Here is a 25,097-nt window from a genome sequence, read left to right as displayed (position 1 = left end):
ATTTATAATCTGTTGTTGAAGGTATTATCCTTTGCTTCTAGGGATCAGATGTCAAAAGCAGAGTGTTTGGAATTCTCTCTTTTTCCTCAGATTGCTGCAACTGTAGGAGTTTTTCTTCAGTGAATGTAGGGTAAACCACTCTCTTCCTTAAGTACTGTCTGAAAACTCTAGCCCAACATAATGGTTTTAACTTGGTAATGAGGGGTTACTCCTCTTTTAATACATAAGAAGCAAGGGCAGAGAGATGAAGGATGTGGGTTCATTGTCCCTGAGGGCTCCTGCTCCAGCAGCTGAAGGTGATTTAACTGTGATCAATTTACAGTTTGCAGTAATCCATCAGGTTATGAACCCCAGGGGCTGTGGGCTGGGTGAGCTCTGTGCTCTCAGAGTGGTAAATTGGAGTGGTAAATCTGCACTTTGGAGTGGTAAATTCCAGCAGGAGGGCAGAGCTCTCCCAGCCACTGTGATGAAATCTAGCCTAGGTCACAGGGACAGGTGCTTTAAGGACACACCTTTGCAGCCATCAGTGCCCAGTGGCTTGCTGGTGGCCGTGGCACCCAGGTCAGGACGCCTGCAGTGCCCCAGGTGTGTCCTGACCCTGTCCCAGTTGTGTGAATTTTGCAGCTTTTGTTGCACAGGTGGAGTTTGGGCAGTGGAAGGAGCTCACTGCACTTGGCAGCCCTGTGGTACCAGCCAGCATGAGCAGCATCACTTGAGCCAGCCGGTAAATTGTCCTGCCCAACCCCAGACTTTGCCCCTGATGTGTCCTGCCTGCCTTTCTGCCAGGTGCTGCTTCTGCCTGGAGCCTTGGGAATGGTTTTCCTTCGATGGGCCTGAAATTTCAATCTCAATTACTTTCAGCTGCACTTCTCTGAGAACTGTGCTTCCACAGTACATGCTAAATTGTTTGGAAGGACTACATATGCCTCAGGATCAAAATGCAACAGGAAACGTCAGCAGCATGTCTAAATAAACATCTCTGTCTCTCTTACAAGAGTGTTTAGCAGCTCCGTTGGCAGATGTTTCTATAAAATGTTAAATACTGTGCTTTCCAATCCTCCAAACTGTTTGTAATGAAGCAAATAGCAAAGGACAGGGAAACCAGCTGAGGAAGGTATGGCTAAGAATGGGAGAACCCTGAAGAATTAGAGGTTCTGTAGAATCAAAAAGCACAAGTCCTGGGAATTAGTGTTTCGTTGATAATGGTGTTGTTTAAAGCCCTTTGTTACTGAAGTGCTTTGGTTTAGATGTGTAAAAGTATAAAAGGCAATAGGTTGGTTTCATGCAAGTAAGGGACTTTGTGACTGATGTCTGATTTTAATGTATTGGGAGTTTTCTACGTGCATTTCTGTATCAGTAGCCTGACGTACCAAGTTTTAGAAGTGTAAACCCTGAACAGAACTTAGTGGTCTGTTTTGTAGGTTGTTTTTGCAGTTGTTATTTTGTTTGGGGATTATTTTTTCCTTGTGCATCCCTTGCATCCTTTTAAAATACTCTTTTTTTCTAATTCTACATTGGTGTGCTCAGGGAACAAGGGACTCTGTCTTTTTCACTTCCTCTGTGTCTCTTCTGTCTCTTCATTCCTTCATCCCACAGTATGTTTCAGCTTAAGCTCAGGATATGATTTTTTTAAGGCCTTGTCCGTGACTTTGCTGGCTGGGGCAGTCACAGACACCTCGTCCCCTGCTTGCCAAGCTCAGCTGTCCCTGCCTGGTGCCAGGGCTGCTGCCTGCTGACCTGGGGCACCAAACTGCTCTGGGTCAGTGCTGCTGCCCAGATGTTTGTGCTGCTGCCCAGATGTTTGTGCTGCTGCAGCGGCAGGGACTGGTAAAGGAATTCTGAGCTGTCCCACGGGTACATCCATCCCCCCTGATAAAGGGAAAGGCTTTCCCAAGGTCGCTCTCAGCAGGTTTGGGCACAGCTGGGATGGGTGGCAGGGATGGGACATTGCCCCAGCACCTCCTCCCTGCCCACAGGGACAATTAGCGCCTTCCTTCTAATCTCCCTGGGTGCTTCTGCAGGCTGTTTTTCTTCCAAATGCTTTAAATGCCAGACCCGCGATACTGTCAAGTGCCAGAAAGTGAGATTAGATAAGGGGAAGTAGCAAGAGTGAGCTGAGAGCCGGTGGAGGTTGCCTGGATGGAGCCTTTGCATGGGGACAGCGCTGGCTGCAGGCTGGGCTCTGTGTCCCCATGTCCCCATTCCTTGGCTCTGGAACCACTTGTCACACTTCAGGTTTAAGGCAAGTGCTGGATCCTGAAAGCCCAGGCCAGGCATTAGGGGCTGGAGCTGGGAGAAGGCTCTGTGCTGGCAGAGGTATCACTGCAAAATTGGGGAAGGGATAATTGGCCTGTTCTGTAAAGCCAGCTGGTCTCTGGGAATGAATGAAAACAGAGCAAGGCTGGACTACTCCGTGTGAAATACTGGGTTTTTAAAGGTGGGTAGGTTGTCTGTATTTCCCTAAACTGTAATAGGCATTTGGTCTGATTACTCAGTGATTCCTGGGGTTTTTTTGAGTTGGCATAAGCTAAGATCATGATTGTTCTCTCTTCTCCACCACTGTGACTTTCCTTGTCTCAGTGGAGTTCACAGCTGCATAAAACCGTGTAGGTGAATGCAGAATTGGATGGTAGATGTGATATGAGACATCCCACTTGTTCTCCTGAACAGATTGCAATTCATGCTGTTACCTAAGTATTCTCACTTCCTTACTGCCAAATCATCCCTGAAATGCTAGAAACTGAAACTAGAACAATCTAGTGCATTGAATCCTGGTAGCAGGAGAGAAGGAAGGAGTGGCCTGTGCCATGGCTGGGAGGCCAAGCTTTAACAAGTTCTAAGCCATGGCAAAACATGTTGGTTTTCTCTGCTGTGTGATGCCAGGAGAACATCATGCAAGAGTGAATGTGAAAATAGAGGTGGAAAAATCAGGCTTTTAAACTTATGGATTAGTTTTGGGGCAGGAGAAGAAATGTGATACCCTCTGCTTTAAACATACTCCAGGAAAAACATTTTGCATTTTTGTTTGGTTTTGTTTGTGGGGTTTGTTTGTTTGTTTTTCACTGCTGGCAATGTTTTCTATAAACAAAACAAATGCTTACCTGGATCTTATCTGCATGAGAAATTCTCAGCCCTTCTATTGCCCTGAAGTCACTTAACTGGCCCCGTGTTTGCAGCATGCTGAGCTGGCTTTGCAGAGGCTGAAGAGATTTGGAGTCTGTGCTGCTGCACTGATATGTCACTTTATCTGTCAGCCAGGAGTCTCTTCTGTCCTCTTTGTACACACATGCCCGTGCTGGCCAGATGGTGCTGGGTTTGGGTGCCATCCAAAGCGCTGCATTGGAAAGGCCAGGTTATGTGTCGTATTTCAAAAGCCAAGAAATGCTGCCAGTTCTGCTCCTCTGGTAAAAAACAGCTTGACTTAATATATTGATCGTGTTGTCCTTGCTATTCTCAAGCTGATTTGATCTAAGACACTCAAAGGGATCTAAGGTTGGAGCTGTACAGACAGCACCTGTTGCCCACTCTGTAGCTAATATCTGCATTTGCACATACTGTGTGTCCTAGAAAAATCTGCTCCCTACCACCACCATGAAACCCTTCCCAGTGCCAGAAGGAGATTTTGACAATGTTTGACTGTTGCTTCTCCTGCAGCACAGTGTGATTAGGAGCTTGGAGATGTAGATTTGCCAGAGAACTGATGTTTGATTTGGGGCGAGCTGCTTTGCATTTGTTAATTTCTCATTCTGTAAAAATAGAGGTCAAAATGCTGATTCCCTTTGTGTTGTGCTTTAAGAATTGCTAATGAGAAAAGCTTGATAAAATCCAAATTGTGATGTTATTTATAAATTATGAAAGAACTTTCCCTCACCTTCTCAGCATGCTTTGTCTTGGTTTTTTTTTTCTTTTTTTTCCTAGAGGCAGACTTTTGCTAATGGGATGTGAAAGCCACAAACCCCATCTGTATCAATAAGAGAGTCATGTGGAGAGAGAGAGATGTGGTGTGGAGAGAGATGGGGAATTAAGTGCCATTAAGCACGTGTTAATTAACATGGCCTGCACTCCCCGGGTTGCTGCCTCCTGTGGGATGGGTGCACACTGAAGCCAGTCTTTCTGGTTCTTAAATCCTTTATTTTGTCAGCCCAGATCTGTAAGGCCTATGAATACACTTGCCTCTGATATATTTGCTGGTGTCTCAGTCACCTGCTTTTACAGATTCTGCTGAAATCTGAGAACTAATGCTTACAATTTTGCTCGGTCACAGTGGGGAACTTGGGAAATCCAGATCCTTCACTGGAAACAAATACCTCAAAACCCCAGTGTTTTTAAACCCCTTTCTGCTTTAGTGAGCACTTCTGTTCTGATGTGTGAAATTTCCCCTTGTGCCCTTCTATCAGCTTTTTGAAACAGAGTACTCCTGATATTATCTTTTATCAGCAGTTTTTTACTATCATAGGGCTCCCTGAATTCCTTGACCAGAGCTGCTTTGCACACAAAAGCTGGATTATCAAAGGCTCCAGGAGGGACCCGTTGGGTGCCGGGTTTGGGGACAGCACTGAGGCACAGGGGGCAGAGCTGGGGGATTTTGCAGGCATCCCGTGGCCCTTGGTCTCTTAGCAACAGCCCCCCGAGATGGAGGTGGCAGAGGGGACACTGGCCTGCTGCACCCCAGCATCCCCTGCTCAGCTCATGCTGAAGTGCTGTGGGCACCAGGAGTCCCTGGGTTACAGCTGTGATGGAGATCTGAGCTTTGTTAACAAACACGAGTTGCAAAAATGCTTTCATGGATCTTTGTCATCTTGGAAGCTCTTTGTGTTGTATGGTTGTGTTCGAGGGTCCCAGGATGAGGGAAGAGATGAGAATCTTGACTCCATGTTTCAGAAGGCTGATTTATTATATTATGATATTATATTCTATTAAAATGCTATACTAAAAAGAATAAAGAAAAAAGATCTATCAGAAAGCTGGAAAAGAAAACAATGAAATGATAACTCGTGACTCTCAGAGAGTCTGACACAGCTGGATCTTTGATTGGTTATTAAGTAGGAACAATCCACATGGACCAATTGAAGATGCACCTGTTGCATTCCACAGGAGCACGTAGTTATTGTTTACATTTCTTTCCTGAGGCTCCTCAGCTTCTCAGGAGAAAATCCTATCAAAAGGATTTTCATAAAATATGTCTGTGACAGTGTTGTTGCACGTTTGAGATGTGCTGAAGCTTTTACCTGATTTTATGAGCAGGTTTTAAAACAACTTTCAGACCAAGTATCTCACACGTGAGGTGTGCTTGTTCTCTGTTGCTTGTGCTGTTGTAGGGTTGTTAGGCTCTGTGTGTGTGTGTACAATGTAACTGCCATGTCAGCTTTTCTGTTTCTGGTTATCTGCATAAGGAAGCAGAGAGCTGGTGGAGATGTCAGCTGTGATGTGGGTTATTAAGAACTACAAGACAGAAGTAATCAGAAGAAACCCTGCTCCCACACAGGCTGTTCCCCAGAGTCTCTGGTGGCATCTGTTCCATCTTAACCTTCTCACATTGACTGGGTATTTTGGTTCTTGCCAAAGGGTTGTGCCTGTTTGAACAAATAAATGCTGTGTGCTGCATCTGTATTTCTCACTCTGTGATGTTTACTGTTGACAAGGTGCTGTGAACAGTAAATGAGAGGCAAAGTTGAACTCTCAGAGATGTACAAGAATCAGATGTTCAAGTGCTCTTAACTAATTTCAATGGGTTAGCAGCGATGAAAGTTGCTGCTCTGTACCATGTTTTAATTCCCTATTGTGTCTCAAAGTTGAGGGCTACCAGAAAATGGAAAAAAATTGCATGAATGCCCCTTTCTCTAGTCTCTCACTGGCAAAGTCTTGTTTCAGAAAGGAAGAAAAATGTCCTATAAGCCAGCCAGCCAGCCTTCAGTTTTGGGTCTGGGAAGTGCAGATGGATGTTTCTGTACCTGAAAGCTAAGCATGAAGAGAAACTTGTAATTTAGCATGGGAATTGAGGAAATGGTTGGAGAGAGATACAGCTTAGCACCTCTTGGCTGGGGGAAGACAGGTCCTCTAAGCTTGCTGGAGAGTGTGAAAGCTGATGAAAACCTGGAGCACTGGCTCTGGCTTTGGGGAGAGAGCGTGGAGTGGGTGACAGTGTGAGCTCTGTCTCTGCAGTGGCTCTTTGTCCTGGCAGCTCTGCCTGCCCCAGGCTGATCTGACACGCTTGGCTGAGTGGATCACATCATTCCCATGCTGCACATGTTCTCCTCCTGCAGCTTGCTGGGTTTGTTTGCTTTTATGCTTTGATTGTCTGCTGTCCTCGGTGGGTGTTTGCTTGGCTACTTCTTCCTTCATGGCAAGTGGGACTGAGCAGGGAGAGTACAGAGGCTCCTTTTGCTCAGGAGCAGTAATGGAAGTGCTGATTTATCTGTTCCTGCTTGCATGGCCTGTTGCAAGCTGATGTAGCCAGGATCTGGTGGTGTCATTTGTCAGTCTCCAGAAGTCTCTCTTCCCATTAGCACTGCACTTGCCCTCCCTTTCTTGCTTTCAATTTCATGTCCCAGAGGAAACCAGGCTGGAAATGAGAATGAAATATGGGTTTCCTTCTTAAAAAGAAAATAAACCAAACCTTAAGGGCTTCCTATTGGAATGTGATGGGATTGGACTCCTATCTCTTATCCTTTGAAAATCCCAGCTGGAATTATTTAATGTCAAAGCCTGGAATTTCCCAGTGTGAAATTCATGGCTGGCTGAGGATGCACTGGGGATTAGAGAGACATCACTTTGCCAGGGTAGCACTGCTGTCACTGCAGGAGACCTCAGCCACACAAAGGGACATTGCTGGTCTGTCCTGCTTCAAAGCTGAGTCTTGGGGATGAGATTCCTCAATTCCCAGTGAGGTTACATGCTGTGTGACTGACAGCTGGATTGGGGCAGAATAAACCAGAGCGAGTTACACTTTGCACTGCCTGGGAATAGAGAGGGGAAAAAAAATGAGGGAGATGAGCAAAACATAATCTGCTGAATTTCTTATGTGGTAAGAGGATAGTTTGCTAGTGCACATCCAAAATTTCCCTGAGACACCAGCTGGGTGATTTTGCTCATTTGGCTGCATGATAAAAGAGTCAGATGATTACAATAATTTCATCTGCTCCAAAATTACAGTAAAATAAAAATCTATGTTATGGGACCCTGATGTCTTGCAAAGCTTTAGTTTAGATAACAGCACTCTCCTTAGGAGAAATCTCTAAGTTTTGGAGGATGTCTTCTCAGTATCAAAGTAGTTGTATAAAGAAAAAACAGCGTATTTAAACACGATACTGGGTAACCACGAAATGCTTTTTTGTTCCCCTGATCAAGGATGAATATTTTAAGTAGGCATCAATGTCTGTATTAGGGATCTATAAAGGACTCAAGTAAAACAGAAGCTGGTGGCTGGATGTGCACTGACTGGTGAGGTGTTAACAAGGTGTTATTTCTGAGACTCATAAATCAGCAGTGCTTTAGGTGATGGGGGAGAGAGAAGAGCAGCTCTAAAAGCATAACCTCGCTGGCCTCTTTTTCTAAACTGTTGATCTATCTCTAAAAGAGGATTTGCCCTGCTGTTCTAATAAGAGTGATAATATATGTGTAATTAGAATTTAATAATTATTTGTGTGACTGGATCTACTGCGTAAGCTGGTTCAAGTGATTGTGTAACCTTTGCATTGTGTTCATTATCTAATGTTAAAATAACAGCTGGAAGTTGAGAGACTGACATGCAGTTTTAAAATTACAGAGCTTGAAATTGCTGCTGTCTGTAAACATATGAAAATCTATTAATGACCTTTGAGCTCTCTGACTGAAAATGTTTTGTAACATAGAACACATTAAAATTGCCTGCTACTATAGTGCTTCCCATTTCTCAGCAATTGCCTAGGATATAAATGAATGTTTTGCCTCTGCCACAGATATCAGACTATTTGAAACTATTCTAGGAAGCCCTGAGGATATATTGAAACATTTGGCTGCTCATTGTTTGCTCAAGCAAACCAGTTATGGAAGAGCTGCTCAGGAGCACGTGCTGTGCTCAGCCCCTGGATGTGGGAGAACATCTCTGCTGGCCACACTGGCAGCTGCACTGCTCAATGCATCTCTCCAGCAGCACAGCAGCAGAGCAGGGGTGGCCAGGGTGGCACAGGTGCTCTGTCCTGGGCTTCTCATTAGCACATCTGACATTTAGGTGGTTAGGAAGGCACCTCTCTCTGCTAGAAGTCATCCTGCTCAGAGCTTTCCCCTTAGGTTGCAGTGATGTGCCGTGGGCAGCTGTTTCTGGAGGAGGTTGGCTTCTGCATATTTCCTCTTGTTGAACCATTTATATTTCTTGTTGTTTGTTTCCCAGCCAGAAGAAAACCACCAGAGGACTAATTGTTGAATACACATTCTAGAGCTCATGACAGCTGAACTGAAAATTGTTGCCTACCACTGAGGGCAACTGCAGAGTTGGTAAAAAAAATGCCTCTAGTGTCATGGTGCTTAAATATAAAGGAATTTATGAAGCAGCCAGCACTGGGGGATGAGGATGTGGCTGTTTTTATTTCTGGAGACTCTCACCCCTAGAGAAGAGTTGGCAGGAGCGAGTTAGTGAGCGCTCGTCTGCCCTGGCTGAGCCCAACTGCAGAGCTCACAGCCCGAGGAGCCTTCACCCCTCTGTTCTGCAGCACCCCTGGGAGCTGCACCTTCCTGCAGGGTGGCAATAAAGAGTGTAGGCTGGGAGCAGAGTCTAAGTGTCTGCAGTTACTGGTAGAGTGAACGTGTTCGAGGCTGTCACTGTGGGAGATTCGTCTGGAGCTTCCATGCTCTAGGTGCTACTGCCTTAAGAGCAGCAGATTTTTCATGGCTGTGTTTTAAAAGTATGTACCATGAAGTGAACATGTGGTGGAATCCTAAAAAATAGGGAAAAACTTGGTATTTAGCAGGTGGAAGCCTTGAATTACTTGAGAAATCGGGCTGAGGTTCTTGAAGTCATGACCAAGCTACGTAAGGTTACAGCTGCAGCTCTTCAGTCTCAGTATGAAGCTACTCACGTGGGAGTCAGGACAGTCATACTGTGGTTGTTGTGTATTTCACACTGTGAAGATCAGCACTTGAAATGCAGGAGCAGAGATGGAGGAGAGCAATTTAGGCCCCTGCCTTTGGTAAATGAGCCATGTGTCCAGTCCATCTGCCCAGCCTCAGCTTGGCTCAACTCCATTTCCAGAGTCCAGCTCATGGAAGCATGACATCCCCCTCAGCAGAGGTAGAAGCAGTCAGGTCTTCTCCTTTTGTTCCTAATTTTAAAGAGAGATGTAGTATTTCTAAGCATTCCTGTCTATAGTAATAAATAGGCTGGAGGCATTTTTACTCAACAATGTGTTTCTGGTTTTATCTGACTAGCTTAGCTGAAAATTGGTAATGATGAATGCATCCAGCTGCTGTACCAGTTTGTCCTGGTAGGATCTCCCTGCCTTTTCCTTTGGCAGCTTAGGGCCAGCTGGGGACTGGGGGTTGTGTTACCTTCCAGGCGAGACTGGAAATGAGGGATGAAATGCCACATCTGGCTTTAGGGAAGGAGCTGCTTCTTCAGGTCCAGATTCTGCCACTTGGTGGGAGCTGTTTGAATTCAAGGAGTGCCTGTTTGAATAATCTGGGGAGAGGAAAATTCGTTCAGATTAAGTGTTTAAAGGCTGCTCTGTCAAGAAGCATGCGTTTGCTGGCTGTCAGCAGTGAGGGCTCAGCAGTGTCCTTGGATATTGGCACACTTGAGGAATGTCTTCCCAAAACACTGGCTCTGGAGTGTGTGCCTGGCTGTGTCACTTTGCTTACTTGCTGGACACCTGTGGAAGTTACTTGAGATGGATGGCCCCAGGTGACATTCTTCAAGATGGGGATGTTTTTGCATAGTCTGTCACTTGTGGTGCTGCTGCCATTCCTGACGGGTCCCTTGGGAAGGAGCTCCTGTGAGGATGGGAGTTTGCAGGAAGGGTGTGCTCAGCACTCACTCCTGGCAGTGCAGCGATCAAATCAGCTGGAGAAGGTGCTGCCTGACAGGCACAAACTCTTTCCAGCTCCTTTGTACACTACATAAACCAGGCAGGCTGAGCTCCCAATCTTGGCTGCGAGCAGCTTCAGCCAAAATGTACTTTTTATCTGCAGTGGAAGCTGGGCAGGGTGGCCTGCTGGTGCATGGGCAGCAGCACCTTTCAGCACTCCTGCAGCCTGTAAAAGCTGGGCAGGCTGCACTTGCAATATGCCTCATTTCACCTACCTGAAAATGGTGCCCCAGCTTCCCTTCAATCATTTAAGCTCCCTTGCTCTCTGACACACTTTCCGCTGACAGTAATTCTGTGAGCGCTCGTCGGGCATTTACTGCCATCACTGGAGGAAATACTGATGGCTTCAAATGGGATCATTTCCTTTCTGATGGACAGCGAGCACCTGTGGGAGCCCTAATAGCTGTGCAGTGTCTGTGAGCAGGCAGCGAGGAGGATGGTGCAGTTCTCTGCAGCGAGGCACCCGCAGGCTCTGGGAGGAAATTGGAGGAGAGGGAGAAAGTCACGCCTGGCTGCCCCTGGAGTGCAGCTTCACACGGGAGATTTTGCGTATCCACCTCCCCCATGGGTGATGGTGGACGAGGGTTTGTACCAAAAACTGGACAGCTCACATTCATGGGGATTTCCTTGGCCCCTTGCTAATCTGAAGGTGTTTGCTGTGTGCATTTTTATTTTTATTGTCCCCCAAATGAGTGTTAAACACTCTGTTTCCAGGTACTTCCTCCTCCTTCTTCCTACTAGGAAGGGGAGGACTTGGTTTTTCCTTGAGTAACTCTAGCTATGATATTTTATGCAAAATCTCTTTTTAGGATTTTTTTTTTTTAGGGATTCAGCTCTCAGGAGGGGAAAAATCCTAGAAAGAGATTTTCCATAAAATATCATAGCTACAAGTAACTGAAAAGGAAGGGAACAGTATCACCCCCTTTCTCCTCAGTATTTAAAAACAATTACTGCTCAGCACTGTATCATTATTTATTCAGGTCATGTGCAAACAAAAAGAGCAATCAAAGCCTTGTAAATTCAACGTGGATTGAAATACGTTTAAAAGAATAGTGAACTGACCTTCCTTTTTGTGATTTTTGACTATGTTTTGTTGAAGTAACATTTGTCCAAGCTTTCTGTACTTAGTACTGTGTCTTTGAGGTTCTAGAAGCAAAAGTCTTAATTCTTGGGAGACATAACAAGTGGGCGTTCAGCAGAGTATGGCAGCTTGCTCTTCAGCTATTCATAGGTGACAGGAACATATCCTCTGGTAATAAATTTGAGTGTTTCAATTACAGTAAGTTTCTTGGTTCATCCACTTGTATTTTTAAGTTAAATCATGTATCATAAACCTGCAAACCAGTGTCAGCTTCAAATGTCTTAACATTTCCAAATCTGTCTTGTCAAAAAGTCATCTTATTCTTGAGCTAAGCTTGTGACAGGGTCAGAGCAAATGTGATGCATTTTAAAAAGCAGGACCTAAACTCATCTGGAATATGTCAGCTGTGAAAGGAGAATTGCAGTCCAAGGTTAAACAAGCAAGGATTTCATTTGCAATCATTTTAATTGATATTGATTGCGCTGCTTGAATGTCGGGTCAAAACAAAAAAGTCACTTCAAATCTTGACTCTTGTTTCTGCCTTTTAAAACAGCTTTAGTGTCTTTGGCTGAGAGGCTGGGGGGGCTTGAGTTATGTTTGCAGTGAAGTTCGCAGTGGGGGAGAAGAGAGAGCTGGAAAGTAAAACAAACAAGTGTGTGTTCTATTACAGGAGAAGTGAGAACTTGCCCATGGGTGGAAATCCAGCTGTGCGGCTGGGCATGCCAGCAGACTGCTTCCCAAAGTGCCCAGGGCTCTGGGACTGTGAGCCTGGGCTGGCATCCTGCCTGGGGGTTCCAGCAAGGAGCCCCAGTGCTGAGCTGTGGGCCAGCCCTGGTTCCACACCCCTGCCCCTGGCTGTCCTCTCTGCCAGCAAACCCTGCCCACAGCTCAGGCTTCTCCCCTCTCCCACTCTTAAATGTGCTGCTACTAATTTTCGAGGTCTCCAGTTGTGTTTGCTGCCTGTTCACCCTTCTGAGTTCAAATTCAGTCACCTTGGTGTGGTCCTACCTGATGCCCTTCAGTGGTCCTTTCTTATCCCTTTTTTCTTTCCTTATTATTCAATCTCATTTCATTTGCCTGTTGGCTATTCATCTCTTCTTGTGCTGGCTCCTGTTCTTGCAGTGGTTTCTCTCTCTCTACAGACCTGTCTTCAAATCCACACTTTAAAGTTAGTCTTTCATGTACTTTTCTCATGTATATCTCCACTATTATCTTTCCATTTGAATTACTGTCTCCTGTGTTCCCTTTATGCAAATAAATGGTAGGTTTGTGTTAGTAGTAGTCCTGTCTGTATTTGTAATGTGCTTTGTCTGCTTAGAAAGCACAAGAACATTGTCAGCAATTGTTTCTGTGGTGCTGTTCTATAAACTGAATATTAGGTCAGTGGGAATAGTTAAAAAATAACCTACTTAAAAATCTGTTTCAGGTCCTTTCTGAGCTGGGATCTCTCCCTGAACTATTAAACAATTGACAACCCTACTGCTAATTGCATGCTGAAGTTGATGCAAGGATAGATGGTGCTCAGATCCTCAGGGGCTTTTCCATTGCAATTTTTTGAGAGAAGCTGGAGGCAGAAACATGGGCAAGCAGGGTCAGTTTCAGAGGCTGTGGTGTTTTTTATTTCCTTTATGTGGATCCTTCTCCTGTTTGATGTTCGGTAGGATATTTCACATTGCTCAACTTAAGGAATAAGTGCTGCAGTGAAGAGCTGTGGAGAGAGAAGCTGGAGGCAGTCTTCCTTCTGGGAAATCAGCCCATATAATCTTGTGCAGTTGGCAGAGGCAGTCTGGCAGGAATGGAGTGTAACCAGTCCTTGGCTGAGCCTCACAGTGTCCGATGGGCCCTGGGGATGGGGGATTGTAATGGACTTGATTTTGCACCAGGGCTGCGTTTTGAACTGACGCTCGAGGGCTAAGGATAGTTATTTTATTATCTGTAGGTGTTATTTTTTACCCTCTGCATCCCAGCAGCAGACTCGAGGGTTTTCATCTGGCTGTGTGGGTTTTGGATGTTTTCTTCAGGTTCTTTAAGTGTTCCCTGTGTATGAAAGGTATTTACAACCACAGCCTTCCCCTGCACGCTTTCTGAGATCTCAGAGCTGTGTAAATTCAGAGGATTAAGGCCGAGTTTGAGCTGGGCTGAGCAAACAGGCAGTGATAACTCCAGCCAGAGGATGGCTGTGGGATGTGAGCTTGTGCCAGGCTCCTCCAGGGCTGACCATTATTTCCTGATCAAACAGAAAACGTGGAGCTCATTGTGCAGAAGTGTCTTGCTGTGGCATTTTAGGGGTAAGAACAGTCTCATTCTGGAGCTGAGGGCTGTGCACCCACATTATTCCCAGCTTTACTTATAAACTGGGCAGTGTGTACCTTGAGTGTCTTTGGAGACTGCAGCTGTGCCTTGCTGACAGAAGAAAAATGGCTTTTCAGGAAGGAGTGTTCCAAGTGATTGAGGGCTCCTGCCAGATCTGCTGCAAGTAGAGATGCAATTGCATAACTAGCTTGGGCTGACTGTGATGGAAAAAGAATCACAAAGGTTTTTATAGTGGACTCCCAAAATCTGTTGGGTTGCCAGCCTTTGCCAGGGTCTTTGTGAGCGACTCTTCACAGCTGCTGCTGTGAGAGGTTTTCCAGGCAGAGCTGGAGGAGGTGCCACAACCCCATCTTCAGCTGAAGTGTTCCTTGGTGTCTGTACATCCAAATAAACAAATAGGGAGATAGAATCCGTGTGTTTCTTGGAGGAACTGCCAGGAAAGAGGCTCTGAAGAAAGGCCTAATTCTTCCTTATCTGTAGCCATGCAGCCAATTAGAACCATCTGCACTCCATCTGCAGCCCCTTGCCTGTCTGGGCTGCAGATGGAGAGGCTGTAGCCTGCCCTGGAAGGTGTCAGAGAAACTCTGAAGTGAGGACAGGTAGGAGACAGTCCTGGAAGCAATGACTAGTAAGGAACAAAACAGTTTTCTGTGTTCTGGAGCAAGATTAAGCAAGATTAAGATTAAGTCTTGTTTCTGGAACTGAGAAGAGAGAATGGGCCTGGACCCACCAGCCTTCCCTGGAGAAGGGGATTTACTGCACTGTCACCTTTGTGACAGCAAAGGTGGTCACATCATTAGGCTCCTGGGCTGGCCAGAAACCACAAGGCTGATGTGAAGACCTATTGACTGTGTGGTCTGACTTCAGATACTGTCACTGTGTGAATCTGCAGGTTTTACCTGATGTGCAGAGGGTGAAAATATCTTCTGCTCTGGGCTTGCCTTGGGGGCAGGCTCCAGTGGGGCAGTTTGTCAGGAGGCCAGTCTCACCTGCAGGCTGGGATTTCTGGATTGAAAGTCCAGTCAATGCACCAGTCAAGGTGCATCAATAAATGTCCCCTCTTGTGATGTACTGTATATTCTGGATGTGCTTAAATTTTCCAGCAATTGCCTGTGCACAAGCACAGATGCACATCCAAAAATAGTAAGCTCTTGTGCTAAGTGAGGTCCCCAACTTGGAGGTCATAAACTTTAGTAAAAGAGCAATCACTGGAAGGCTCTTTTAGTAGAGGAAATAGAAAGGAAACAAAGGAGGCAAGAACAGAAACCCCATTAGCCCCCTCCTGCTCTGTGCCTGAGGCTGCAGAGGTCTGCATTTAGCAGTGCCTGCTGTCACCCTCTGTCAGCAAGGACATGCTGAGTTCAGTGTCCTGCCTTGCCAGGGAAAACTCCTGTGGGCTGTGTCCTCTGCTGAAGCAGGGAGAAAAGGGACTCTGGAGTAGGTTTTCTTGTCACACAAACGTGGCTTTGTCCCTGTGGCTGCCCCAGGTCTCCCTGCACTGTCCCCCCACTGGAGTCAGGAGCAGCCTTGGGGCTTAATTCATGGCTGTTTGGAAAGTGCTTGAGATTCTTGGATGGCACTACAAGTGAATGAATTATTTCCTTGGCTTTGATCCAGCTATAACTGTATTTCATGAATTAATTTTGCTAGTAGCTCAGCGATGAGACAAGCCTTAAATCTCCAGACAAAATAGGGATGAAAAGCTGCATTTCGAAGTAGGGAATTTTGTAGGATTCAGTAAGGAGAAAAACAGAGATTTGCAGACCAGTTCTGTGGTGAAAGGAATCATCTGAAAACCTCCAGTGAATGTGCTGTGGGTACCAAGGGAAGACTTTCCCTAAAGCATTAACAGAGGCCCAACCACCATGTGAAGCCAGATAGAGTTTAAACCAAAAAGGTAATTTATTGGCTTTGAAGGCATCCTTAGAAGTGAATATTGCCCCTCAAGCCAGGAGTGCATGATTTTCTGGTGCTCTCAGGTGGTGGCATTTCCCTGCCCCAAGCTCCTTTCTCCCCCATCAGGGGTCCATGTCACCTCATGCAGCACCTTCCTTGCACCTGCTGCCACATCACAAGCTGCATCTGGCTTTGTGAAGAAGTGCCTGTTTGTGCTGATTCCTGTTTCTAATGTTTTGCTGAACATCAATTAGCAGATGCCATTTCCACGTGACAAGTTTTTGATTAGTTACTGAAGATTAGCGATTTGATTTTTATCTCAGTAGCTTCCCAGTAAACAGCACAATATGACCTTCTTCAATTGGCATCTTGAACTGCTACTTTAAAATGTTATCTTTAAACTAAAAAACAAAGTGAGAAGTTCACAGTGATTTATATTCCTTTATCATTCATAGATAATAATGCCAGACAGGTGTTTTCCTTGCTCTTTCCCTGGTAATGGACTTGGCAAGCTGAGCTGTGCTCTGTGCCTCCATGACAATGCTAGTTATTTTAATTTTGGTGGAAAAGTTGTATCTTTGGGGGTTTTCAACTTGATATATCTGTGTGTTCCCTAAGAGCAGCCTCCAGCCCCACAGGACTCCTGTGCAAGCTGCACTGGGGTTGGGTGCTGGCTGATTCCCTGGGAGCCTGGGCTGGAATTGAAACAGCTGTATTTTATTGCCTTGGTTCTAGTTTCAGTGTGTCTGTGACCCTAAAGTGCCAATGCATCATCTCACTTCCCAGGGAAGGGTAACTCTAAACAAGTGAGTGATTTGGAGTGGAATCAGCATGTTGCACACTGAGGCAGTCAATTCACTAATTAAAGGAGAGGGGGAGGAAGTAATCTGGAGCAATCAGCAGGGCATTTCATTCCAGTTCCTAATTTTCTTTTTTTGTTGGGCTTCGGTTTTTGAGAGACTGGAGAGCTAATGATTTTCATGAGCTCTTTTGCAGCACTGAAGGTGTGTGCATTGATGTGAGCAGTTGTATTGTGATCTCCATTCATGTAAGATACAAATACCTGTCATGTAACTGCTTGAGTCAAAAGCGAGGCATTTAGAAAAATATCTGGGGCTGAGTTTTGGCATAATAAGCAGTGCTTTTAGGGTATTTCCTAATCTATTTACCTCACATTAAAAAATAATTGGAATAGATATCCTCCAAAATGTTCCCATAAGAATTCAGTTTTTGTCCTTGAGTTAATAAAAGACGTAAGGGACAAATGTATCTAGCTGTAGTGACCCAATGTCACAGTGATTTGTCATATTATTTCTCCAACTCCTTTTCCACACGGTGTGCATATAGAGAGAGTTTGGTGCACTGTCACTGGAAGTTCAGCTTCCAGTCCTCAGAGATGCCAGAGATAGCAGAGCAATCCCTTCTCTGATCTCACTTCCAGTGTTAATCATTATGACACGACATACCTGCTTTTAAACTGTGCTTAGATTGTGTGCTACAGCCTGGTTCAGGGCAGACACTTAACACTTCCAAGTGTTCAACCTCTGTTGTGTGTTTGGATCCCATTGATCTCTCTGGCTCAGGGAATTTGTGGTAGGGCTTTAGAAGTGCCTTTCTCCATATGAATGCTGCTGTGAATCTGAGACTGTCAGCCCCAAGGGGGGTCTGATACTTCTCAGATCAGAAACAAAACAAAACTCACCTCTGTTTCAGTTGAACAGTTGAAGGCTTCCCTTCAGGATGCTGATTTGTTCATGTGCTGTTGACTATGGTTTCTGAGTTAATCTGAAGTGAGCTCATTTTCATACCCAGTTTCAGCATCACTGAAATTAATCAAACACATAACCTGGAGAATATTCATCCTACTGTAATCTAAAATTACTGTTTGTGTTGTGCATGCCTAATTATTCATCTTAAGTCATCTCTGCAAGATACATACTGTCTTGTTTGTGGTTTTATTCAGTATTTATACAGCTTAATGCTTAAAGGTAGCTGCAAAGAACATAAAGAACTTACAATTCTCTTTCTTAATCTCCTTTACAGAAGGACATGTCACTAAAGCCTCAGGAGCGGAAGGAGAAATGGGAGAGGCATCCAGGCAAGAAACCTCGAGAATCTGAGAACTGTGTATCTGCTGAGCCAAGTGAGAATGGCCATAACAACGATGCGGGGAGCTCAGAGAGAGAGGCAGACAGAGGCAAGGAGCGGATGAAGAAGAAACTCCCCTTGAAGCTATCCAAACAGGTAGGGAATACTCCTCACCTGAAGAGACTCTCTTGGCCTTGGGCACTGTGAAATGTTGGCCTTGCTGGTAGGTGAGGCTGTCCATGTAATTGGCTTCTCTGGTTACCTGTGCTGGTGAAAACAATGAAGATTTGTGGCCAAGTGCATAAATCCTGTGTTGAGGGCAGGTTCCATAAGCCAGGTGCAGTGAGAAATGCAGGCAGGAGCAGATCTCCCTGGTGCCTGCAGCTTTGAGACAGTGCAGTGGTTCATACAGTAGATTTGTGGCCCTGATGGTCTTGAACACAAGTGGGAATCATCCATCAGATCAGATTGTAACCTCCTTTGGAGGATTTGTGCTGGGCAGTGTGCACCTGGAAGCTGCAGGCTTCTGTGTCCGTCTCATGACTGGAGTTGACTTAGCCCAAAACAGAGTTGAGGAGGAGAGACTGTTTGAGTATTTTAGAAGTGGAAAGTCATTTTGCAGGAAGCTGTGCTCTGGGCAGTCTTTCCTGTGTATTCCTGTGCATTATTAGTTTTCCTTCTAAAATGTGGTAGAGCATTAGTGAAGGAAGAATTGTGATGCTGGAGGGAATTATTCCAGAGACTCCATCTGAGCCACAGCGTGTGCAGGGGGGCAGGTGACAAAGAAAAGGCACTGAGGCTGGCAGGCTCTTTATCACTTAACTGCTGCTCAGCAGGGAGGTTTGTTAGTGACTTAGTGTGCATTCATGGCTGGCAATCCCCGTGGCACAGCAGCATCTCTCCGTGGACACTTTCCCAGTTGTCCTTAACAGGGTGCCAAGTGGCAGCCAGTGGGAGCACCAGTGTACTTGACCTTCCAGCATTTGTTCCGAGCTAGGAAACACACTAAGATGAAAAAGTGGGTTTTATTCTCCATTTCTCCAGCAGAAAAAGAGCTGTTTAACTTGAGCCACCTTCTGTTCTGTGAAACTAATCCTATGTGTGTGCCAGACAGCCAAAGATTGAATTGTCCAGTTACTGGAAACGTTTTTTCAGACTGGCAATGCTTTAAAATTTAAAAAGATGGTGAAGGTTATGTCATGAAACCCTCCCCTATAACTTCTCCACCACACACTCTTTTGTATCAGCATATTGATTTAGAAGGGCTTATCACATGTTAAGTTAGAGATTCTCATGGTCTGGTGAAAGTTGTTTCTTCAGTTCTATTACACTGCAGGAAATCCAGTGCATGGCAGGGTTTTACATAGTTGTGGATGTGTGAGACAGTGGGGAGGTTTCCCCTTCCTTCAGGAGGAAAAGGTTGTTAAAAAAGACATCTTCTACATGAAATTTAAAACTCTGTTTCACATAGCTGTGTCCACTAGGGATTTCATGGCACTTCACTGAAGCCTCTGGGGTAAGAGATTTTGTTCCACTGGCAGACCCTGATTTCTCTCATACTCTGCTGCCTTAGTTTCCCAAATATTTATTTTATTATATTCAGCTTTGAAAAATGAGGACGTTTTAACTTATTTCTTCTGAATAGTATTTGGCTGCCATCAGTGGTTAAATAGGGGATTTGCTGCCACATTCAGAAAAACCTGAATTCAACTTCCATTGCTTACTATTTTTTAAAAAACCTGTAAGGATAAGTAACAAACTCTAAAAAAGAGTGAGGAGCTTGCACAAAGAGTATAAAAGAAAACCTGTGATGAGTGACTCATTAATACCTGGTGCCTCTTTAAATACGTCACACTTAGAATTCCTCTCTTGTGGGAAAGGGAGATTTTTTTGAATACCTGCTATTATCCTAGCTGATACAGTTGTGAAAACCAGACAAGTTTGGAGGTCTGTAAACTTGATGAAAGTAGCAGCAAAATCTAAGGTACATAAACTAGGATATTCTTAGTTCAAACTCATTATGCAAATGATATAGACAAATTCAATAATTTTTCTTTTTAGTAATCAAAAAATTCACACCTAGAATTCTGGCATTTCCTGCCAAGCTGTCTGGACAAATTTTCTGTAATATTAAGTTTCCTGGAATTTGGGGGGTGAATTTTGCATCTCAGGGTTATTAAATATAGATTTATACCTATTTTGGATAACTTACTATAATTAATGCTAATTATATTGAGATGTTGCTTAGAAATTACTGTTCAATTTGAAGCTTCCCTTCTACTCTCATCCCTTCTCTTCACAATGCTACTGAATTGTCATCTTTTCTATGCAGCCTCCTCTAATAAATCAAATTGGGCATTATAATTATGGCATTCTGCTAATCCTTGTAGAGAGGTGCAAAGTGGTAAGCTGATTTCACTGCCAGGTTGTCTGCTTTGTGTAGAAAATTAGATTTATACTTCACTCCATTTGACAAAGCATCCAGATTGCTATTGCTCCTGAATATTTGGTTGTTCTGTACCTCAGGCTATGGGGAGAGGGCTGCAAGAACCAATCTGTCCTTTCCAGCCTATTACTCCCAACTGTGTATAAAAATCATTCAAACACATTTATCTCTTGCTGTAACTAAGCAGAGGGAGAAAAAGGCATTTCAAATGGTCCTTTAGTCCAAGATTTGTCAGAGTTTGGGGCTGCTGTCAACACATGTACAGAGGGAAAGGCGCTGACTTGAAACTGCTGCTCTGCAGTGGGGATCAGCAAAAGCTCTTGCATTCACCAGCATCAGGTATGTCAAAGAGTGAGAGTGTTCAGAGCCGTGGTGTTTTGGTGTAGCCTGCAGTAAATCCAGCCCCTCTGAGGGGCTGTAGCTGCCTCCAGCACAGGAGCATTCCTTGCAGGTCGAGTTCATTGTCTTTTCCAAAGGCCATGTCCAAAGCCAACCCAGTGGGTGAGGGAGAGGAATCCCCACCACAACTGCAGACAGTGCTGGTGGGGGAGAGCAGCCTAACACCCCCTTTAAGGGATTTAAAGGGTTGGATGTATAATTTGATTAAATTAAGAGGTGCATATAAGAGGAAATCCTGTAGTTCCAATGCTCCCTTATGTCTCCTCTGTTGTTCTTCTAGTTTTTGGAGAGTCACTCTTTGAACTTTGAGTCACTCTGATTAGTCTGAGCTGAGCTGTTCTTCTCTTTTCTGGTTTCATTTTTGGAGTTGCTTATTCCTCTGAATGTCTGAGCACTGTGGATGTAGAACAGTTGGGGTTTTGATTTTTTCCCTTTTTTTCTCACCTTTAGGACACGTTGCCCTTTCTGTACAACGACCACCTTCTGAAAAGAGTTGTGGCTAATAGGAAAGAGTTGCTGTTATTTCCAGTCAGCTTAACCTCGAGCTCTCTGTTTAGTCAGCTCGGGAGCATCATGGTGTGTTGAATATATTTAGCTGTTAAATGTGGCTGTAATAACACAGTGTTCTGCAGATAGTCATTTGTCACGAAGATTAGTGTCTTACACCTCCTCCTTCCTTTTCTCACCCACTGTTTAAATCACCCGAGATGAGGGAGAGCCTCAGAGGAGCTGAGGAGAGCAGGGTGGTGCAGCATGTATTTAGTGCTCATAAATAGCCTGCTGGGTTTGGAGCCTGCAGGAGAGGGCAGGGGAGTTAACAGGGTCGTGCTGCTCCGGAGGCGTGACACCTCTGAGACTTCAGCAGAGCTTCCTGGAGAGGGAGGGAAGGCACAGCTCATTCCCGAGCCTCATTCACTCCCCAGCCTTCCCCAAAATGCTGAGTGTATTGGTGATTAATGTATCGTGTTGCTGGACTGGAACTGCTAAATTGCATTAACAAGTTTGATTACCTATTCATGTGGTTTCTCTGTGATGCTCATCATCTCGTTATCCAACATTCATTAATGGCTGTAACACCCTCCCTGCCCCCCAGGAGGGCTGAGCTCTGGGTTACTGCTGATCTGAGCTAAAGGTGATACACTAAGTCATTTTTTCCATCCAGGATGCACGTTGTTTCATCTGATGTCTAGGTGAAAATTGATATCTCCTTTTCAAAGCATTTACGTACCCTTAGCCCCATTTTGTGCCTGGTGGTGGACTGAAAGGCTGTGGGGCCTTTCCCAAGACAGGTCTAGAAACTCATCTGCATAATGAAATACTGTGGAAAATCTCCTTTGGCATCCTACTGCTCATGCTGGCAGTTGGGCAATAGGACTGTGAGGCTGCTTGAGTTTTGCTTGTATTTTTCAGATAATGGTAAACAGTATTTATCATGTTCAGATTTGAAGCCACCGGTGGGCTGGAGGCAGTGTGTGCTCCGTGGTGCACGGTTCAGAGGCTGAAATGTCCCTTTCTTAGCTGAGGTTCAGCAGCCACGTAGGAGAGTGAGTCTGAAAAATAACCTTTGGAGTCTTTGTCTTTAGCCAGAGGACATGGATATGCCTATTCTTCCATGGCTTAATAACGTAGCATTTGGAAGCTGAATTGTGTCTAAGAGGGTCTACATATAATAGTAAGTTATTCTGTTACCTTCAGTATCTCAGCTACTAAAACCCAGTGAATTCTAGGCAGTCAGCTTACAGGGGAAAAAAGAAAAGAAAAAGAAGAAAGGTTGCCTTTAATGTGGGTTTTGGTGATTGGTTTGGTTTGGTATGTGCTGCTTTGGTGTTTGCATTTCACTGCTTTTGAACACTGAAATTATACAAACTAGTTTCTTTTTGTTTCTAATTGATGTTACCCTTTTTGTTAGCAGATATTGTTATTTAAACCTTCTTTGAAACTAAACAACAAAGCAAGAGGAAAAAACGTCCATTTTCTTTTAATCAGCAAAACGTTTCTTAAAAGCAGTATCCTTTTCTACCTTTGTAAGTACAAGAATGTACAATCTGGACATGAAAGCTCTTGCACCGATTTCTTTTTTTAAGCAGGGAGAGCTTAAAAAAAAAAAAAAGTGTTGAATGGGAGAGCAGGGCTGATAAGGCAGTGCCATTACCTGTGTGCAGCTCTGTCCCAGACTCTGGCCAGGCTGTCTGGCCAGGAAAACCAGAGTTTGGCTTCCCCCAGTGCTCTGGCTCCATCCAGAGTGGACGTGGCTGGAGTGGAGGTCACCAGGCTCGGTGAGCTGCGGTGCTGGGCTCCAGCAAAACCTTCCCAAGCACCAACTCCCTCCTCAACCTCTGAGCAGCCTGGCTGCTCCAAAGCTCCTGGGGAGGGTGTAGGGCAGCGTCCTGGCCCCGGGGATTTGGGAGGAGCCCTTGTTCCGGCTGAGCAGATGGCCCTGCCCTGCTCTCTGAGCTAATCTGCAGCTGCAGAGGCTGCACAGCTGCCGGGGAATGCACTGGGGAGCAACGGTGCAAAGCGCTGAAATGGGCAGCACGGCATCCAGGCATTAGGTTTGCTAATCCAAGGCCTGAAATCAGCCTCATTTCAATCAATAGCAATCTGTTTGCACTGTCAGGAACTAATTTAAAAATCTGCTTTAAGTCCTGGTTAGGCACTTGGTATTCTGTTTTTTGGATCAAAGTAGAGGGGAGCAGTGGGCATAGCACAGCAGTGGCAGGAGGAGGAAAAATCCTTTGTAAATAAAAAGTGGATGTTTATTTCCCAAATGAAACCCTGCTATTACAAAGAAGCGCTGTTGTTTTTGCTAAATTTATCCAAGAATTCATCAAGATTCTTGAAGTGGCTGCAGAGCCTGCTCTGCAGCAGAGGGAGAACTTTGCAGTGTGTGCAGTTTGTTTAAAATGCTGTACCAACACTAGACCATTAAAGTCTGCATTATAGCTGTGGCACAGGTAACTTCATCATGGGATTGCAGCCACCTTTAGAGAGCTACAGCACAGCTTCCATAACAGATTTCTGTAACACACTGCTTCAGGAGTAGTGCAAAACAGTGCCATAAACCCTCTGGGAACTGTGACAGGAGGCGGCCTCTGCTCAAGCCAGAAAAAATGTATTTCAAAACCCTCTGCAGTTCTGGTAGGGAAACATAAATGGAAGAGATCTTGCTCATTAGAATTGTGGGGTGTCCAATTATTTTTAGACTAATGCTGAGGCATGAAACATAACAGTATGCTGGATTTTACTACACTGCAAATATTATTTTCTGAACAGTGATGTAAAGCATGTTTTGGCTGCTGGAAGTGTGATATATAAGAGAATGTGGCTTTGTTTTTTTTCACTGAGTGGTGAAACACTTGCTTGTGTGGACCAGTGGGTTCCCCTTTTGTAGCTGACCCTCCTTTACCAGAATGGCTGCTCCATGTGCCCCACTTGTCTCTGCTTTCATAGAGCTCTCCTGATTCTTTCAGAGAGGCTCAGTTGCCTGTGCTGGGTTGGGCAGGGCTGGCTCACCTGGCCAGAATTTCAGTGCCATGGGCTTTTCTTGAGTGGGGATTTGTTCCTGGGTGTCAGAGCAGGCAGGGCTTGGGGCCCGTGGGGATGGGGATGCAGTGCTGCAGTGAGTGCCCTGCACCTTCACTCAGTTCCCTGCTGTGTGTTTAAGGATCAGACTGCTGCTGTTACACATAACCATGCTGTGCTCACAGCTACACCCCAAGGCTTTGCCTGCAGCACTGGATTCTGCTTTCTTTGTCCCTGCTTTTCCTCTGCTCCAAAATTCCCATCTGTCCCCACTCACCTCTCCCACTTGCCAGCATCTGGGCAGCAGCAGGGTGGTCAGGCCTGCAGATGGCTGCTGGCACTTTTAGGACGTGTTGGAGTAGATTTTGGTGATGAAAGCGCTGGATGCTACCAGTGCTGCCTGTGCTGGGCTGTCTGCAGTGACTCCAACCTCCATCTGGGCTCCCCATGCAGCAGAGGCAGGAGCTGCAGCCCCAGTGCAGCCTGGCTGAGCAGGGATCTGGAACTGGAGTTACACATTTTTAGGAATTTCCTGCAGGGGACAATCCAGGGGAAGCAGCTCTCATTAGGCAGGAGTCATCCCCAGCAAACAGGGCTTGCAAACCTGATATTCCTGGTGGTTTCAAAGTTAAGGCAGGTGGGAAAATTCAAGTGGTAGGAGGATAGTTAAGCCACGCTGGTGCAGTGTTAGGAAGTGATGTTACATGTGTGTGGAGAATCAAATCAGTTAAAAGCTCCATGTTTTAAAACTCCTGCTGGTCACCTTTAACTTCTCTGCCTGCATTGAGATGACTGATAAGGACTTTAGGTCACATTTGCTTAAATATAGCCTCAGAGAGGAGCAGAATAAAGGGAAACAAGGCGATCCTCTCTTCTCGATGACAGTCTGTAAGTAGCTGTGAATGAATCTCATTACAGCAGCTTCTTTTGAAAGGGAGAAATAAAAAGGAAATTTCATTGCTAACAACTTATGTGGCATTAGATGCTATAAAAAAGGTTGGTGGTGGTCATTGGTTACATTGTTATAAAAGAAGAGCTAAATGGTCTGTAATTTAGAGAAGGGGATTTAATTACATGAAGTAATTTACAGGAAGCTATAACCACTTGTATCTTTTTCTCTGTTGAATATAATTGGTTGACACAATGCAATAAGTCCTCTCTTTTCCTTCTTCCTTCCTCTCACTTTGTTTTGTGGTTTTTTTGGGGGGGGAAGGTACCAAGATAAAGCACTTCTGTTGGATCTTGTGATTTTAGCAAGTTGAAAAATGGAGTAGTGTGGGATATTTGAATAGAT

At 45.0% G+C, this 25,097-nt stretch overlaps 1 protein-coding gene across 19 annotated transcripts in view; it reads left to right on the top strand.

The window, feature by feature from the left end:
- Positions 1-25,097, top strand: part of FBRSL1 (fibrosin like 1) — a 502,054-nt gene that overhangs the window by 116,876 nt on the left and 360,081 nt on the right. For all 19 annotated transcript variants that reach the window (XM_064392668.1, XM_064392660.1, XM_064392670.1 and 16 more), the window contains exon 2: positions 17,392-17,592. In XM_064392668.1, the coding sequence (XP_064248738.1) occupies positions 17,392-17,592 (201 nt within the window). The remainder of the gene's footprint in view (positions 1-17,391; positions 17,593-25,097) is intronic.

Source organism: Passer domesticus, chromosome 17, assembly GCF_036417665.1.
Source record: "Passer domesticus isolate bPasDom1 chromosome 17, bPasDom1.hap1, whole genome shotgun sequence".
Classification (NCBI taxonomy): domain Eukaryota; kingdom Metazoa; phylum Chordata; class Aves; order Passeriformes; family Passeridae; genus Passer; species Passer domesticus.
This window is presented reverse-complemented; position numbering and strand designations above follow the sequence as displayed.